The sequence below is a fragment of the Aotus nancymaae genome, unplaced genomic scaffold (genome assembly GCF_030222135.1).
Source record: "Aotus nancymaae isolate 86718 unplaced genomic scaffold, 86718_ANA_hifiasm-v0.15.2.pri h1tg000006l, whole genome shotgun sequence".
NCBI classification, from domain to species: domain Eukaryota; kingdom Metazoa; phylum Chordata; class Mammalia; order Primates; family Aotidae; genus Aotus; species Aotus nancymaae.
In genome coordinates this window covers 36,497,376-36,516,697 of record NW_026988417.1, presented here as the reverse complement: position 1 = coordinate 36,516,697, position 19,322 = coordinate 36,497,376, and the positions used below count along the sequence as shown (strand labels likewise).

At 41.9% G+C, this 19,322-nt stretch overlaps 1 protein-coding gene across 2 annotated transcripts in view; it reads left to right on the top strand.

Annotated features, from left to right (window-relative positions):
• The window catches only part of RELL1 (RELT like 1), a 74,993-nt gene that overhangs the window by 30,220 nt on the left and 25,451 nt on the right, over positions 1–19,322 (top strand). For both annotated transcript variants that reach the window (XM_012474980.2, XM_012474981.3), the window contains exons 2-4: positions 4,728–4,952; positions 7,149–7,220; positions 18,655–18,712. In XM_012474980.2, the coding sequence (XP_012330403.1) occupies positions 4,728–4,952; positions 7,149–7,220; positions 18,655–18,712 (355 nt within the window). The remainder of the gene's footprint in view (positions 1–4,727; positions 4,953–7,148; positions 7,221–18,654; positions 18,713–19,322) is intronic.

The following is a 19,322-nucleotide window of genomic DNA, read 5'->3' as shown; positions in this document are numbered from 1 at the left end:
GTTAAGGTAAATCACAGTATATTCTCCACTCTGCATTTTTCTTTTTAGCTATTCTTTATAATGCACAACAGGGCTGTCCAAGAAAACTTTCTGGGTTGGTGGGAATGTTCTTTATCTGGCCCATCCAGTATGGTAGCAGTTAGCCACACATGGCCACTGGGCACTTGAGATGTGGCTAACGTAACTGAGGAACTGAATTTTTAACTTTATTTAAATTCATTTGGCTTAAATTTAAATAGCTACATGTGGCTAGTGGCTATCTTACTGAATAATGCAGGTCTGTTATGATTATGACTAAAATACAGTGCTCACCTTTTTGTAGACACTCTTCTGAATGCTTTACATATTAATATTGTTTAATCTTCACAATTACACCATGCAGCAGGCTTCCGGTTACTATTGCTATATAACAAATAACCCCAAAGCTTAGTGGCTGAAAACAACACTCATTTCTTTTGTTTAGGGATCTGTCATACAATTCAGGCAGTTTTCATCAGAGACAGCTCATCTTTACCCAATGCAGCATCAGTTGGGACTGTGGGATCTACTTTTATTATGGCTATTGCTGGCTGACAAGTTGATGCCTGCTATTTTCTCTCCACAGGGAAGCTGAAGCTTCCTCACAGCCTGGTGGCTGAGTTCCAAGAGCAAGTGCCCCAAGAAACAGGAATTGGAAGTTGTCAGTTTCTTATTGCCTGAGGTTAGAAAGTGATAACTCATTACTCAAGCAAATTCTGTTGGTCAGACAGAGAAGAGTGTAAATGTAAGGGAAAAAGGCACAGACTTCACCCCTCAGTAGAAGCAGTATCAGATAATTTTGGGGCTGTAAACCAAAAAGTATCTGAGCCAGGTCTCAATTAGTTTAGAAGTTTATTTTGCCAAGGTTAACGACATGCCCAGAGAAAAGGATCTCAAATCCACAGAAACAATCCGTGGTTCATGGCATTTTCCAAAGATGGTTTTAAGGGTTTCAGTACTTAAAATGGATGGTCACATTACTGAATCCACCTGTTGCAAGGGAAAAGGAGGGGGCAGGGGAATAGTCAATTCTGTCAGTAAATCAGCACTTTACCTAAGATAAGGGGAGCATAGAGTAGCTGCCTGTGCAGATACTTAACCTTTTATCAGTACCTATCTGCCTAAGAACAAAAGGAAAGGCAGTTTCTTGAGTGATTCAGCTTTCAGCTTAATTTTTTCCTTTTGGCATAGTAAATTGGGGTCTGGAATTAGATTTTTATTTCACACGGCCAATTTTTAAAATTATCACAGATTAGTCACATTAATTTTGACCCTTTTTACAGAGAGGAAACAGTACAGAACAGTTAAAATTACTTGCCTAAGGTGACATGTCTAGTACATGGACAATAACATGTCTGTTATTTCTGGCAGGTCTGAGCTTTTAATCTGAGTGCTATATTGCATCTCCCTATAATTCGTATGTTTCACTAAGTTAGATTCATATCTTTGGTTTTTCCATGGCACAATAATTATGAAATTAAGTGAATGACACATGTCTGTAAGTCACAGAGCTCTGTTGTAGATACATAGTGTTTGTAAGGGTTTACCTGATGTCAAATTCATGATGAAGACACCTTCTAAATCACCTGATTCAGTGGGAGGTGTTTGACTCCAATTCTGTGCCCTTCTGCTTTCATTCTTGTTTCCCATTGTCCTCCTCCCCCAAAAGAATTTATCACCCCCAGACTGAAACAGACAGTGATTCTGAGTAAATGTCCTTGATCTCAGCATGCTGCTTACTTCACCTATTCTTGCATGGAATATGTGTTATATAAGGGAATCAATAAAGAAAACTTACTGATTTAGGACCATACAATGAGTTAAATAAATGTTTCTGGTTTTTACTGAAAATAAGGCATGAGGTTAAACCCCAATTTAGATGGTATATTGCATATATTTAAGGATTTATTTTTTATATTGATTCTCCAGGGAGAAATCAGAAAACACAGGCTTTTTCAAATTCTGGAGGTTGTCTGATAAAGTAATGAATGCAACCTCTTACAAACCTAAGAAACCAATTATTTCCTTTCATGTTCAAAGATAATGGATATTTCCAAGTGAAAGAGAGGTAGCCCTTTGTTCTATGGCCTCTGGTTTGAGAATAAAGCTTCTGTTTGATATTGATTGCTGCTGTGATGAATTGTGGTCATTTCATACTGGATATTTGTCCCCATTATAATCATTATGATGCGGGAGTTTTCTTCTCAGTCACTGTGTAAACTGGGGACCTCCATGCTGGCGACGCCCTGCCCAGGCCTCGCTTGGCCACCCTGGTATGCCCCAGCTCCCCTGTGTTAACAGCTTGTACCCGCTTTCGGTGGTTCCCAAGCTCTTGTAGTGCACCCAAGAAGAATGAGGATACATGACACTTTGAAAGGTGAGGAGGGTGGAGAAGAATTTTACTGAGTGATGAAAACAGCGTTCAGTGGAGAGGCAACGTGGGGTGTGGGGGAATGGTTCCCCTACCTGATGTTCTTCCTGGGTAGCTGGGTCTGGGGCCTTTTGTGGACTCAGAATGGGGAGTGCGTGCTGATTGGTTTGTGAGGAAAGCGTACCAAATGGGAAGACCAGTCCTCCATCTGGTCCAAGGTTTAACTTGTAGCTTGGCCTTCAGGCTTTAAACTATGTTCGGCATTGGGGTGAGGTTTCACCGGGGACCCGCCCCTGTCTGCCTACGCATTTGGCTGCCTCCTGCCACTCTTAATTACAATACAGATTCTTTTCTCACCAGAATTCTCTTGAGAAAGCTTATATTTAAATGTCTCTAGCTTTCCAGTTTCTGGGTTCCTTGAGCAGTGTTTGTGAACCTCCCTTGATGTAGAAAACCTCATTTTATCCCTTCGGAGTCAGGATATTCCAAATAATGAAGCTTTGTTTCAGTCAATTTCCGCAGTTTTCTTTAGTCCTCATCCACCTGACTCCCCGCTTCATTTTGGACTTCTCTCCTCATGTTTTTGTGACATGGTACTTTGCTGATTCTTTTGCTACATGGTGTGTTCTTCCTGGAACTCCTGGCCTCAAGTGATGTGCCTGCCTTGGCCTCCCAAAATGCTGGGATTACAGGCCTGAACCACCACACCTGTTCTAAATATTAATAGTTGTGGCTAACACATTTATAGTGCTTACTGTGTGACAGGAACATATATAAAGTTAATTTTTTAATAATTATTAATTTAAATTTTTTTTTGAGACAGTCTTGCTCTGTCACCCAGGCTGAAGTGCAGTGGTGCAGTGGTACAGTAGTACACTCTTGGCTCACTGCAACCTCTGCCTCCCAGGCTCAAGCGATCCTCTCACCTCAGCCTCCCAAGTAACTGGGACCAGAGTTGTGTACCACCATGCCCAGCTAATTTTTGTATTTTTAGTGGAGACAGGGTTTCATCATGTTGCCCAGGCTGGTCTTGAACTCCTGACCTCAAGTAATCTGCCCGCCTCAGTCTCCCAAAGTGCTGTGATTACAGGTGTGAGCCACCGCGCCCAGCCCAGTGTGTTCTTCCTGTGATCTGAGTTGGCCACATTGTATAATTGTGTGCTCCAGGCTCACTGCTTTCCGGAGTCCATGTGGCACCCCCACAGGCTAAGATATCAAGCTGCGTCTCATATATATACTCATGTGATACTCTGACATGTCTAAAGGCAAACTTCTCCTTTTCTCCAAAAGATACCTGCTTCACAACTTCCCTCTTGAAGTCATAAAATAGATCCTCACTGTTCTTTTCTCTTCTAGTGCCCTGTGTGTTCCTTTCACTGCATTTCTCACAATCTGTTATGATCTGCCACGTATGCCTGTTTAATGGCTATTTCTGATGCCATCCTACAAGCCTGAAGATGGCAGGGGCTGTGTTACGTTATTCATCACTCTCTCTCTCTCCAGTTCTCACTCAGTATGGTGCTTGTCACATCCCTGGCACACATTCAGTGTTTATTGGGATTAGTGAACAAATAAACAAGTGCATTCACTTCCTTTTTTATGTTTGCACCCCAGGCCAAGATCTTGATGCTACCCCTGACCTTTCCTTCTTCATACTCTAGATCTGCTAGTTTACTAAATTCTCCTAGAATGTAAGCTGCGTGAGGACAGTAGTCTCTGCCTGTTTTGCTCAGTGATGCACTTGCATCACAAGTGCCTAGAATGGTGCATGGCACGTGGGTGAATATTTGCTCTGCTGCTTGCTAGTTTACATGTAATAATTTATTTTATCTCCACAACAGTCCTAGAAGGGGTGGGTAGGTGATACTGGTATTCCCATTTCATAAGAAACCAAGGCATCGAGATGTTAAGTTCTTGTCCATTGTCACACAGCTGCTAAATGATGGAGCTGGGAATTGAACTTGAGTGTCCTGAGGCCGTGGTCTTAATCACTAAAAACTGTGCTATAATACCATGTAATGTTAACATGTGTATTCTGTGCTGGACACTTCACTTACAGCCCTGTACATTCATTCCACAATGAAGAAGAAGCTGGCTTCAAAAGGTTTTTTTAAAAAATGACCCAGCGTGGGACCTGGTTCATGAGTGGCAGAGTTGAACTCAGACTGTTTGAGCCCAAACCTGGGTGTTTGTGTGCCTGTGCAGCCAGACCCACCAGTCTGCATGGCCTGTGGTCTTGGGAGCAGACCCTGATTTACTGTGAACATTTCCTGAGAGTCATTAGGTTTTTCTTGCCCTGGACAGACATCTAATGCAGCATGCCTGTTTCTTTTTGTAGACAATGGGGGCAGCCGCACACTGCACTCCAGAACAGAGACGACCCCGTCGCCCAGCAACAATACCGGGAATGGACACCCAGAATATATCGCGTACGCGCTTGTCCCTGTGTTCTTTATCATGGGTCTCTTTGGCGTCCTCATTTGCCACCTGCTTAAGAAGAAAGGTTATCGTTGTACAACAGAAGCAGAGCAAGATATCGAAGAGGAAAAGGTTGAAAAGATAGGTGAGTAACCTGGGCTCTTTTTATTGGGGGTAGGGAGACCATTTTTAAATATGAAACCAGTGATAATATGCTTTCCATCTCTCTGAGGCAGAATGATTCATGTTAGTAACAGGTGGTGTGGTTTAGTGTAAGTGCAGATTTCGCAATAATCACACCTAGTTTGAAACCTTGCCTTTATTACTGAATACCTGCCAGGTAGGGCGCCCTTTCTTGTCCTGTGGCCTTGGAAAATTTATCATGAGATCTGAATCTCTGTTATGTATAATTTCATTTAAATGTATTTTTAATTCATTTTATTCATTTGACATTTTAATTTCAATGAGGAAAATAATCCTCACCTCATGAGGTTTCTGTGAAATTTAGAGGAAAGAGGCACTTGATGTTTGGCATATATGGCCACTCAGTAAATATTAATCCTTACTATTACTATGGAATCAGATTTGAATAAGAGTGAAGGAAAAATTGAAATAGGTCTCACCATGTTTGTGGTGTGACTTTTGCTGGGGGAGTGTTCAATCTTAAATATTTGTGATTGGAATTTATGTTTATTCAGTAAACGATCGTGTGCACAGTGCAGAAAAAAGTATGGTAAGAACTGGCGCCTTAGTACTAACTTCAGGCTGTTTCATCTTTTCCTCCTAACATGGAGTCATCGGGTACTGTTCAGAAACACCTGGGAGGCGAAGTCCTCTTTTCTCCACTGATGTTAGTTTCCCATCACCTTTTGGGGTGTTCCCTGACTTGGGCCTTGAGAGGTAGTAGGTGACTCCCCCAATTCCTTTCAGCCCCTCTAAGGGCAGTTTCCGCAGAAAGGTGACATTGAAGTAGGTTGCCCTTCAGGCAAAGCAGGGCTGGCTGGGGGGAGGTTTCTGGCTCCTTGCCAGCTTGCTGGACTGTTGGTTTTTCCCACCCTCACTGACCTTTGAGGCTGAGAAGGAACACGATTTTATTATGAGTCATGTATGAGCCTGTGAGCAAACCAAAGCCAAGTGTTTGTCAACAGAAAGTGGAGCCTCCCCCTCTCCTCCTTCCCAGATGCTCTGCAGGTTGGCTTAGCAGCCAGTTTCTGAGCTGTCTAACCAAACATGCATGTTCACGTGGAGGAAAGCTGATCTTTGGATGGAGAAGACATTTTCCAGGTAAAGGAGTAGGACATTGCACACCTTGATGCATTCTCTGGGAAGTAGGATGGAGCATTTCACCTCTCCCTTGTTCTCCTTGTCTTACTGAAACAAATTTTGCAGATTGGTTTCAGAGTGGTTTGCTTTTTTTCCCAAAGACCATCGTGTACACTACTGGTACAGAGCCCCCAAAGTAAACTGAGTTTGTGGACAAATAACCAAGCCCTGAATGTAGGTAATTTGGGAGTATATTTCAGAAGACAGGAGAGTCTGATGAACATGGATGAATTATGATCCAATTAAAAAAAGAAATTAATATTGGTTGGGCATGGTGGCTCACATCTGTAATCCTAGCACTTTGGGACGTCGAGGCAAGCAGATCTCAAGGTCAGGAGTTCAAGACCAGCCTAATCAGATGGTGAAACCCCATCTCTACTAAAAAAATACAAAAATTAGCTGGGTGTGGTGGCATGCGCCTGTCATCCCAGCTACTCAGGAGGTTGAGGCAGGAGAATTGCTTAAACTTGGGAGGTGGAGGTTGCAGTGAGCCGAGATCATGCCACTGCACTCCAACCTTGGCAACAGAGTGAGACTCTATCAAAAAAAAAAAAAGAAAAGAAAGAAAAAAAGGAAATTAATATTGTAAATGTATATGGTAAGTCTGCAATTAAAATAAAATCCAAGGAGAATTTTTTGGTTTTTTTTTTTTAATCCACTTTCTTCTTCCCATTTCTCCTAAGGCTTTAAGGGAATGATGAGAGAGAAATAATAATGAGGAACTGGTCCAAATGCATTTTCAAATTATTGTCTTGGAAAGTGAGTAGGTATTTGAACTTGAGAAGAGATAGATGGACAGCTCTGATACTTTCTCTTTATGCTTGTTATGCCAAGGAGGTCCAGTGTGTAATGCGTTAGGAAGTTCGGGGCTGGAGGGAGAAAGCCTAGAATCGTAGCACCATGGATGATTGCCTGAAGCTTCTGGAAACTGTTCACTGAGGTCTTGGGTTCTAAGACTGATTGACTTGATGCTGGTGACCAATTGTAACCTGTTCTCCCCTCTTCTTTTCTCTTTCAGAGTTGAACGATAGTATGAATGAAAACAGTGACACTGTTGGGCAAATCGTCCACTACATCATGAAAAATGAAGGTGTGAACATTTTAGTGTTCAAAACAATTCAGTATTCCTATGCTTTATTAAAAACCTGCTTCGAAGAGTCAAGATTTATATAGATTCTCTTCTTGACCTCACCTAAGCTTTCTAACACCTCAGCTTCCAGCTTTATTCAACCACACAGGTTTCAGATGAGTGAGTTTTCTAAGCATCAGTTGGTCTTAAGTGTTGCAGAGACCCAGGCCTGGAGCTCTGTCAGCTGGTGTTCATATCCTGGCCTCACTGCTTACTGGTTTTGTGCGATTTGGGGAAACTACATTGCCTCATTTCATGAGGTACAGTTTCTTCCTGTAAAATGAGGGTAATAATAATATTTACCTCAGCCTGGCACAGTGGCTCACATCTATAATCCTAGCACTTTGGGAGGCTGAGGTGGGAGGATTACTTGAGGCCAGGAGTTCAAGACCAGCCTGGACAGCATAGTGAGACCCCATCTCTTCAAAAAAAGTAAAAAACAAAAAAAATTAGCCAGGCATGGTGGCACACACCTGTGTTCCTAGCTACCTGGGAGGCTGAGATGGGAGGATCACTTGAGCTCATGATTTCAAAGCTGCAGTGAGCGGTGATCATACCGCTGCACTCCAGCCTGGGCAACAGAGCGAGATTCTGTCTAAGAAAAAGTAATAATAATAATATTTACTTCACAGCATCATTGGGACATAGTGCACATAGAGTGCTAAGTATAGTGAGCACTCAAATATTGTGTGTTCCTTTTTTGTGTGCTTACAAACATTGTGGTAAAATACATGTAGCAGGCTGGGTGTAGTGGTTCCCGCCTGTAATCCCAGCACTTTGGGAGGCCAAGGTGGGCGGATCACAAGGTGAGGAGTTTGAGACCAGCCTGGCCAATATAGTGAAACCCCATCTCTATTAAATAAAGTACAAAAATTAGCTGGGTGTGGTGGCAGGCGCCTGTAGTCCCAGCTACTTGGGAGGCTGAGACAGGAGGATCACTTGAACCCGGGAGGCAGCAGTTGCAGTGAGCCAACGTCGCACCACTGCACTCCAGCCTGGGCAACAGAGTGAGGCTCCATCTCAAAAACAAAACAAACAAAAGAAACCCAAAAAACCCGCATAACATACAATTTAGTACTGTTACCATTTTATTAAAGTGCACAGTTCAGTATTAAGCACATTCATAGTGTTGTACATGCATCTCCACTGTCTGGTTCCAGAACGTTACATCATCCCAAACTGAAGCTCTGGACACATTAGGCAGCCGCTCCCCACTGCCCTGACCACTGGCAGCTACTGCTGTGCTTCTGTTTGTCTGTTCTATGTTACCCTTTCCCCGATGTTAACACTTTCACAAAGTTTAACTTTTATGGAATTAAGTATTTTGTCTTCCTGAAATGTATTCTAAATTGTCATCTTAAATGGAAGATTAATTTACTCTTGAGTAAAGAAACTAGGGTCATTGTTCTGAGCACTGGTTATGATATTGATACCAGATCATGCCCTTTGTGATATTTAAGGTGTGGGGATCCTTGCCCACTTATTCAATAGCTGTGGATTCTCACACTTTGAATTCTCATAACAGTTTAAAAGAAAATGTTGAAGGTGGCCGATTACTAGCAGCTCAGGATTGTAGCTCCCAGTGAAAGTGCAGAGAATAAGAGGATGCCACACTTTCAGATGAATTTTTGTTGCCCATGGACCAGGAGATTCCCAGTGGAGGAGCTCCACGGGTTGCCAGCACGACTCTTGTGGCTGGCGCGGCAGTTTTGCTGGTGCTGCGGCGCGGCGGTTCTTGGTGCAGAGTAAACGGGACTGGGTCCCCTTTTGGTCGACGTTTGGTGGTCCGAGAAGGCAGAGTCGCCCATTAAACTGATTGAAAAAGGCACTCAAGAGGGAAGCCAGACCGGAGATTCCCAGGCAGAAAAGCACCATGAATCTTAACGCCGCTGTTTAAGCTGGTGCAGTGGGTTGCTCAGATTCCAGCACTGGGAATCAACAAGTTGGACGTCCACTCAGAGACCTAATTTGAAAGTCGGCAATTACAAAGACAACAGGTGGATAAATCTACAATGATGGGAAGAAACCAGCGTAAAAAGGCTGAGAATACCCAAAATCAGAATACCTCTTCCTCTACAGGGGATCACAGTTCCTCATCAACAAGGGAACAAGGCCTGATGGAGAACAAGTGCATTCCATTAACAGAATTAGACTTCAGAAGGAAGAAACTTCTCTGAATTAAAAGAACATGTTCTAGCCCAATCTAAAGAAACTAAGAACCTTGAAAAAAGGTTTGACAAAATCCTAACCAGAATAGACAATTTAGAGAGGAATATAAGTGAATTAATGAAACTGAAGAATACAATATGAGAACTCTGCAAAGTATGCACAAGTTTTAACAGCCGAATTGATCAAGCAGAAGAAAGGATATCAGAGGTCGAAGACCAACTTAATGAAATGAACGAGAAGACAAGATTAGAGAAGAAAGACTAAAAAGGAATGAGCAAAGTCTCCAAGAAATATGGGACTATGTGAAAAGACCTAATTTACATTTGATAGGTGTACCTGAATGTCGTGAAGAGAATGAATCCAAGCTGGAAAATATTCTTCAGGATATTATTCAGGAAAACTTTCCTAACCTAGTATGGCAGGACAATACTCAACTCCAGGTAATACAGAGAATACCACAAAGATATTCCTCAAGTAGAGCAACCCCAAGACACATAATCGTTAGATTCATTAGGGTTGAAATAAAAAAGAAAATTCTAAGGGCAGCTAGAGAGAAAGGTCAGGTTACCCATAAAGGGAAGCCTATCAGACTCACAGCAGATCTCTCAGCAGAAACCCTACAAACTAGAAGAGAGTGGGGGTCAATATTCAGTAACCTCAAAGAAAAGAATTTTCAACCCAGAATCTCATATCCAGCCAAACTAAGCTTCATAAGTGAAGGAAAAATAAAATTTTTCGCAAACAAGCAAGCACTCAGAGATTTCATCACCACCAGGCCTGCTTTACAACAGCTTCTGAAAGAAGCATTACACACAGAAAGGAACAACCAGCATCAGTCATCCCAAAAACTTACCAAAAGGTAAAGAGTATCTCCATAATGAAGAATCTATATCAACTAATGGGCAAAATAGCCAGCTAGCATTAAATGACAATATTAAACTCACAAATATCAATATTAATCCTAAATTTAAATGGATTAAATGCCCCAATCAAAGACACAGACAGGCAAATTGAATAAAAAGTCAAGACCCATCGGTACGCTGTATCCAGATCCATCTCATAAGCAAGGACACACAAAGACTCAAAACAAAGGCTTGGAGGAAGATTCACCAATCAAATGGAGAGAAAAAAAAAAAAGGAGTTGTAACTTTCGTCTCTGACAAAATAGACTTTAATAGTAACAAAGACTAAAAGAAACAAAGAAGGACATTACATAATGGTAAAAGGATCAATGCAACAACAGGAGTCAATGATCATAAATATATATGCACCCAATATAGGAGCACCCAGATACATAAGACAAGTTCTTAATGACTTATAAAGAAACTTGGACTCCTGCACAATAATAGCGGGAGACTTTGACACCACATTGTTAATATTCGACGGATCAACGAGATAGAAAATTAACAGGGACATCTATGATTTGAACTCAGACCTGGAACAAGTAAATTAAGTGAATATTTACAGAATTCTTCACCCCAGGTCCACAGAACATACATTTTTCTCAGTGTCATATTACACCTATTCTGAAAGTGACCACATAATTGGAAGTAGATCACTCTTCAGCATTTGCATAGCATTTCACAGACTTAAATGAAATTAAAAAAAAAAAAAAAGAAAAAAAAAGAAAATGTTTCCCCCAGGCTTTTTCTTTGCTTTAGTCAATGTCGCCTCATGCACTGTGCCCTGATGATAGAGCTGAGCTGTTTGTCTAAACATTGAAATACACCCCACTCATCAGTAAATACCTGCTTCTCTGCCCTTAGGCCCTGCCCTGGGCACCCCACACCCCCAGATCCTCACCACTCTACAAGAGCACCTCCTGCCCAACCTGTTTGTCAGTTTGACTCTTTTCAACTGTTTTTGACTTAGAGAAACAGCAGTTTCATATGGTTAAGCATAATTTTCATTGCTGTTTTTAGAATGCACTGTATGCTTTTGGCATAGATCTGGGTGCTTTATATACGTCGTCTCATTTAATCCTCAAAACATCCCTATAAAGTTGGTTCGATTATACCCATTTTATAGATGAAGAAAGAAAGTTCCAAGTAGTTAAATTTACCTGGCTAGTGAGCAGCCCAGCTCTGTCTGTCTGGTTCCAAATTCAGCATCCTTTTCAACCACACAGTATTGTCCCTTCTCTCTTCTAATGTGCAGTTTTCAATTTCTACAGTCTATAAAATCAGACAACCAAACTTGTTTGGATGATGTTTAAAATAACAAGACCAGAATGCTTGGATTTTGATTTCTTTCTTCCAGAGACGTTCCTTCAGGGCACAGTGGTTGGTGATACTGTTTTTGAGTACTCAATTATGGATGTTTCTTTTACACACAAAAGTGCTTTTTAATTTTCCCAAGCAATGCATGAATATGCTCTTGGCATGGAAGATGTACCCGTTCTGGAAATGCACAGTGTAAGACCCCCTTCCTGCCTTTGTGCCTTTCACCTTCCAGACTGTCTTCCATAGCTGTGGGGAGCTTACAGGTCTTTGGGACCTGGGCTTCTGAGAGCTGGGGCAGTTGCTCATTTGTGGTGATGGATGAAATGGGTTACTGACAGTTGAATCAGTCGAAACAAGTAAACTGTGAGAACCTTGCCAGGGGCTGAAGGTCTCATGTATAGATGTCATAGCACTCATGAGGGTTTGCTACATGCTGGGCCTGTTCTGTGGGCTTTCCAGGGACCCCATGATCCCAGCGTTTTCTTCCCATGTTACAGGCTAAGTACAGTGGGAACTTCCCATGTTCCCACTGTGCTTAGCTAAGTTGCCATTGTTGCACCTCTGGCAGTGGCAAAGCTGGGATTGGAACTCAGGTGTTCTGGTTCCATAGTCTGTTCTCTTAACCACTTACTGTACTGCCTCTGTCTAGGTAGCATGAAAGAGGGTTGGAAAACGTTTTCCTTTCAAAAGAGGCAGTATATAGCTGGGGTTGTTTGTAGAACTCCTTAAGTATTAACTCAATAAATTCTTAAAAATACTGGCCAGGCGTGGTGGCTCATGCCTGTGATCTCAGCACTTTGGGAGGCTGAGGTGGGAGGATATCACTTGAGGTCAGGAGTTTGAGACCAGCCTGGCCAACATGGTGAAACCCTGTGTCTACTAAAAATACAAAAATTAGCCGGGTATGGTGGCAGGCATCTGTAATTCTAGCTACTTGGGAGGCTGAGGCAGGAGAATCACTAGAACCCAGGAGGTGGAGGCTGCAGTGAGCCGAGATTGCACTGCCACTGCACTCCAGCCTGGTGACAGAGTGAGACTCTGTCTCAAAAAAATAAAAAAATAAAATATAAGTACCAGATAACATAGGCCCTGTTGTCACCCTATGTTATAGATTAGGAAACAGAGACTCAGAGAAGACACTTGTTCAGAGTCACACAAGCAGGTATGGCAGGATGGTGCCAGTGGTCGGCACTTCTCTTAATTACAGCAGAGGAGGTGTTTGGGGTCCTTGAGGAGGCATATTATATAATGTCTTCCCACACTCGTGGGCAAAGAGGGCAGTTTGTTTTCTTTTTAAACAATGTCACTTTCCTTTTGGAAAGTAAGCTTTGTGTTTTTACTATGCTTAGTACCAGTAGGTACCACCAAGCAGTCAATACTTGAGGTGCCATTTTCCTTCTCTCTCCTCTACTCCCCAGTTCTCTTTTCCTTCTGTCTTATTCTCAACCCGAGGTCCCCTCTTCTCCTGTCCACATCTTCATCTGTGTACCTGCAGTTTCTCCAGAGGCCTGTGAAAACCGCTGGTGACTCCGATCCCTTGTGCAGCCCTTGATTCTCTTCCTGGACCCCCAAGAAATGCCTAATGTTACTGCACGTCCTTTCCAGCTGTGGCCTCTTCAGCTTCTAGCCTGCACCAAAACCACAGGCTGATGATAAGATACAGCCTTGATCTCTTGCCAGTTTATAACCTAGCATGTTTGAGTTCCGCTTGGAGACTGAAATCCTCTTATTTTGTGGACCAAATTCATTTAAAAAATATTTTTGTCTCAATTATTAACATAACTTTGAACTTAGTACCAATATGGACTTCCCTGTTGATATTTTCTGTCTTTGATAAGTTGGAATTAGTATTAATTACACTTTCTATTTTTAAAAGTGATAAGCATACCATAACTTTTCCTTTACATTAAGAAAGGAATAAAATTAAGCACAATCTATTACCCTTTTCCCACATGTGTTTAGGTTTTCTTTTCCTAGATTCATGCCTCGGTAAACATTTGCAGTCATATGCGAATGGTTTCTGCTTTGCATTTTAAATTTGGTAAATGGAGCAATATTTAACTTGTACTCATGGTGACATTCTTGTTTATGGTTTAAACACATTATGTCTTTAATGTTGAAAATCAATTTTAGTTTAGATAAATATCTCTTGCAGGATGATCAGCTGACCTGCTGGGCAAACACACTTTGTTTCTCTCCATCCTCACACAACACTTCTGACACAGATGTGTGGGTTTTTCCCATACTATGCAGTTCTCCAAATCTTTGAACACCAGCTGGGTATCCTGCAATTTAATACAGCTTTGACTCTGTCTACCTAGAGCTAGCGTCAGATCCCAAAAGACTGCTCCTACTTTGGATGGCAGTTGGAAGTTGGGGCTCCAGCACTTCTGACCTATCATCTGTAAATGGCTAGGAGGAGGGATCCACAATACCCTTCTCTGGTTCGATAATTTCCAAGAATGGCTTACAGAAGAACTCAGGGAAACACCTTATTTTTGTCTATTTATTTATTTTAAGACAGCATCTCGCTCTATTGCCCAGGCTGGAGTGCAGTGGCACAATCTCAGTGCACTGCAACCTCTGCCTCCCAGGTTCAAGCAATTCTCCTGCCCCAGCCTCTGGAGTAGCTGGGATTACATGTGTCTGACACCATGCTTGGCTAATTTCTGTATTTTTAATAGAGATAGGGTTTCACCATGTTGGTCAGGCTTGTCTCGAACTCCTGACCTATGGAGATCCGCTTACCTCAGCCTCCCAAAGTGCTGGGATTACAGGCATGAGCCACTGCGCCCGGCCATGGAAACACTTTATTACATGTGCTGGTTTGTTATAGAGGATGCAACTCACAAACAGAAAAGATGCATAGCATTGGGTGTGGGGTGCAGAGCCCTCTCTGGGTGCCCCACCCCTCCTGGCACCCCACCCCTCCTGGCACCTGCCTGCGTTCAGCCACCTGGAAGCTCATCAAATCTTGTTGTTCAAGAGTTTTTTGTAGAGTTTAATTTCCAGTCCCAGAACCCTGCCCTGTTCTCCCATGCTCTGACTTTCCCAAGGTCCCTGGGTAAGTTCCAACCCTCTAATCGCTTGGTCTTCGTGATGACTGGCCCCACCCTGAGACTGTCTAGGGGCCCCACCCAGGGTCACCACATTAGTGTAAACTCAGGTATGATCTAAAGTTGCTCCTTATGAATAACAAAAGACACTCCTGTCAGGAAATTCCAAGGCCTTTAGGAACTCTGTGACAGGAACCCAGGACAATGACCAAATCTATTTCATATTATACCACACCGGCACACTGTTTTCCTAATCCCAAGGGTTGGATGTACCACAGTGCTAGCTTTTAATTCATCTTTCTAAATAGAGCCGAATGGAATCGTGTCTGCATAGTCACTGGAGTTTTCTTGCATTGTATGGATGTTTGGGAAGCATCTAGGAGTGTGCAGCTGAGTTTCTCTGCTAGGCTTTTAAACTGGCTGCTTAGTAAGAATTATAGGGAGTGCTACAGATATTCCTCAGGTGCTTCTGATTAGTGATTAGTGCTTCTGATCCCTAGGCGAGAGATCCCTTTGCAAAATTTTTGCCTTCAGGCTCAATTTATATTTTGGCAGAAAAGAGTCCTTTATAAATGACTGTGAATGCTTAGTGGATTCTGAAACTTCCTCTGGTGATTATGCAAACATGCTGTGACCCATTATTCAATCTGTGTCCTTTTGGGTGGGGACTTGGACATTGAAGGGTAGGAAGGAGGGTGTCAGGGTTAAAAGCACCCACCCTGGAGTCAGACAGACCAGGGTTTGTGTCCAAGCCTGTCACTCTCTAGCCATGTGACTCTGGCCAGTCAGTTATGATCTTTGGGTCTCAGCCTGCATATTTGTAAAATGAGGGTGATAATTCTACCTATTGTGAAGGTCGTCAGAAGAGTCCAACCTGTAAGATCTGTAAAGCTTTCAGGCGGTGACTGGCATGTCCCCGGCACTTATATTTTGGTGATGGCCATGTTAGTTTTTGCTTGGGAAATCTGCCTTAGGTGTGAGGAAGACTTTGAAGAGAATAGTGGTGTGAGAGACAACCAGACATTTTTCTTGCCTGATTTTGGCTGTTTCATGCATAGTATCAAGCAGGGATTCAGGGGAAAACAAAGAGAGGTCTTTTCTGGAAAATACCACGCATTGGAACATCTTCCCTTTTCTGGAGGGGATTTCCTTGCCGAGTGCCTGGCTCCTCCTATTTTGGGGAAGGCCCTGAAAGGAAATGTAGTTGACAGAATGCTGGCTAGTGTGGAGAAAACCACCTGTGGCTTAGTGGAGCTGTGAGTAATATATGAGGAGCTATACCTTCAACAGAACTCAGAGTATTGCTCTTTGATGGTAACTTACAAGCAAGTTAAGGCATATGTTTCAGTCCTAACGGTGGTGTTATATTAGCAAGTCTTCTCGTCACAGGAAACCAAAAATGTTCCCAAAAGACAGATTACTGAAGTCGACTCCCTGGAGGTTAGCTTAGAGACAGGGATGCATGTGTGTATGTGTGGGTGTGTACCTGTACATTCATGCATGTGTGTATGTGTGTCCCACATGCCGCAGGGTGGGTGTGAATGATATTTACATAGAAACATGAGGCTACTCCTAGAGACTCACTCAGCAAACCAAGGGGATGTTTACTAATTACTCCTGAGAGATACAGATGAGTTACAAGAATTCATGAATAACCGAGAAACACAATGTCTATAACAAGCAAGCTTTAGTAATGATTTTAATATATCTTACCTTCCTGGAATCATTCTGTAATTGATGTTTCATTTTATCGGTGGTCATCATTTTACAGGTGATTGGTTTTTCTCAGGCAGCAATTTCAACATTTGATTTTAAAAAGTCCACTTCTGGATGTGGTGTTAGTGCTGTCCCTCTTTGAATACCTTTTGATGTTGTTTTCCCCTTTTTTATGTTTATAGTTTTGAGGTTTGGTGAATGTTGGCAGAGTAAGTATGGGCTGGCAAATTATTATATATAATCAGCCCTCCATACCCATAAGATCTGCATCTGTGGATTTAACCAATCAAGGATAAAAAATATTAGGAAAGAAATGGATGGTTGCATCTTACTGGACATGTGCAGACTTTTTTCTTGTCATTATTCCCCAGACAAAACAATATAACAACTATTTTTCATTGTATTAGGTATGATAAGTAACCTAAAGATGATTTAAGGGGTATAGGGGAGGGAGAGATGTGTTTTGTATCAGGAACCTGAGCATCTGTGGATTTTGGTATCTGCAGGCATCTAGGGAGCATTCCCTCATGGATACTGAGGACAGCTGTATTTTGTATACAACAAAATACAAAATTGTATGTGGGATTGTATATCCAAACCTAGTGGCTGAAACAACAAACATCATTTTTCTGATTCCTCCTTTATTAGTCAAAAGGGAAATGAACTGATATTACTGGATTATACTTAAATGTGTTTTACAGAAGGAACTGTCTTTGTTGTGCGGGAGAAGTTACTATGGATCCATTTTCAGTAACGTTTTTGTAATGATAGGAGGTCTTGTTTAGATAAAAATTTCTGTTTGAAAATACCTTTAGACATCCTCACAGATAGTTTTGAAGGGTAAAGTATTATTCTTGGCAAAAGATTAAGGGTTGTATTAATATTTCTTAAAAGAAGAAACAAAAACCCATGTGTTCTCAAGGGTTGCAATGGGGCAATGTGTTTCCTAAGAAGATAAAAATTGGATCAGGGAACAAAAAAAAAAAAAAAAAAAAATTCCCACTCTCTTAGATGTAAAGCACAGGTATGTGTATGTACATAACCAAATGTATATCTGCAGTGTTATACTTTAATGGGAAAGCGATTAGGGAAAAATAGTTGAACAAGGCTCTTGGGTGGGGCAATAATGCAAGCCAGGTTGAGAAACGCCACATTGTAAGCCCTGAACTGTTAACACTTATAGCAGCAGTTGGAAGTAGAATTAATATTCCTCCTCTAGAGAAGTCATTTGCATGTTAAATAGTAAAGGTTTGTGTTGCCTTACTTGGTAAATAGTGATTTTTATTTGTTCTTTGGTCTCTAGAGAATTTGTTGTGGTTAGTCATGAGAACAGTGCTTCAGATATCAATTGAAAAGATTACGAGCCAGTAATAACATTTGGCCTTGCCAATTCAATAGCCAAGAGAAACTTGAACCTTCACTTCTGTCTTTTATCCTGGGGAGCTTGACCACTCTACAAGGAGGCAGAAAGCACATGGCGTGTGGGTGTGGGTGTGGGTTGGGGGACTCAAACTTAGACTCAGTTTGTTTTTATTGACAGCCTGGACTCCCACCTACAAGTCTGGATTTTTTTATAGTCAGCATATATTACATAATTTATATGTTGTGATCGATACTTGAAATTTTAAGATATCTGGCCAGTCAAGGGCTTATATGATCCTGAAGTTCATCTGGAAAATTAATCTTCTCTCATCCCTGATTCGAGATGGGATATAATTGATATCACAGGAGTACTCAGAGTTTAGAGCTAATTATTTTGGCACATACAAGTTATTAGACTATAGATCACTTATGAAATACATTTCACTATCATATTTTTCAAAGTATATTTATCAAAATGAGTTAACTGCAATAGAGCAGTAGCATATAAATGTTCCTTTGTTTGGTGGAGTTGGCGTGGGGGTGGGTTTCTTCTACGTTATATTGCTATTGATGTGTAGGAAGTAATGCCCTATAGTAGATCTGCTGTCCTTGCCATAGATTCTCTGTCACTCATACTGAGTTCCTGCAGGGTGAAAGTTATTGACAGATGGTGCCATGTTATGCAGTTATGTTGGAGGAGACCCTCCCTTCTCTAGGTCCCCAGGGGGAGATTCTCCTTTCCCTAGGCCCCCAGGACCTCATCTATGAACTGAAAGAATTGAATCAGATGTGTTTTCAACAGCTTTTCTGATGTGATTACTCATCTTATCTGTTCTATTTTAATTCTTTAATTTTATGTTTATTCCTTAGCAAATGCTGATGTCTTAAAGGCCATGGTAGCGGATAACAGCCTGTATGATCCTGAAAGGTGAGCGCTCCTCCCCTCTTTCTTAGTGCGGCATCTTTTCAGTTACTTGCTCAGATATGGCGCCATCTGACACGCTCTTCTGCTAGAGCAGGTTTTCCAACTTTGGCACTATTGATATTTCAGGCCAGGTAATTCTCTGCTGTACGAAACTGTCCTGTGTATTGTAGGATGTGTGAAGTCGTCCCTGGCCTCCACTCCCAAGATGCCAGAGCACCCCCTGCCCCCACCCTGCCAAGGTGTGCCAGCTCATAATGTCTCCATACATTGTCAGTGTCCCATAGTGGGGACAGTCACTCCTGGTTGAGAACTGTTGTGTTAGAGAATAATGATGGGAAGAAAGGCATAGAGGTTAAGGGCAAGAACACAGCCTTGGAATTGGGAGATGTGGTTGAGTCCTGCCTGCACCACATATTAACTGTCTGTCCTTAGGGAGGTTAACTCGTCACCCTGAGTTTAAGTTCCATCATCTATAAAATGGAGATCACCACGGTACCAGCTTTATAGCGTTGTTATAAAAAATACAAAATACCTTAAGCATTGAAAGACCTCCATGAACAATGATGATTAAATGAACAACCAAGCTGGTTTGGAGCTACCTGGTATGTTCTGT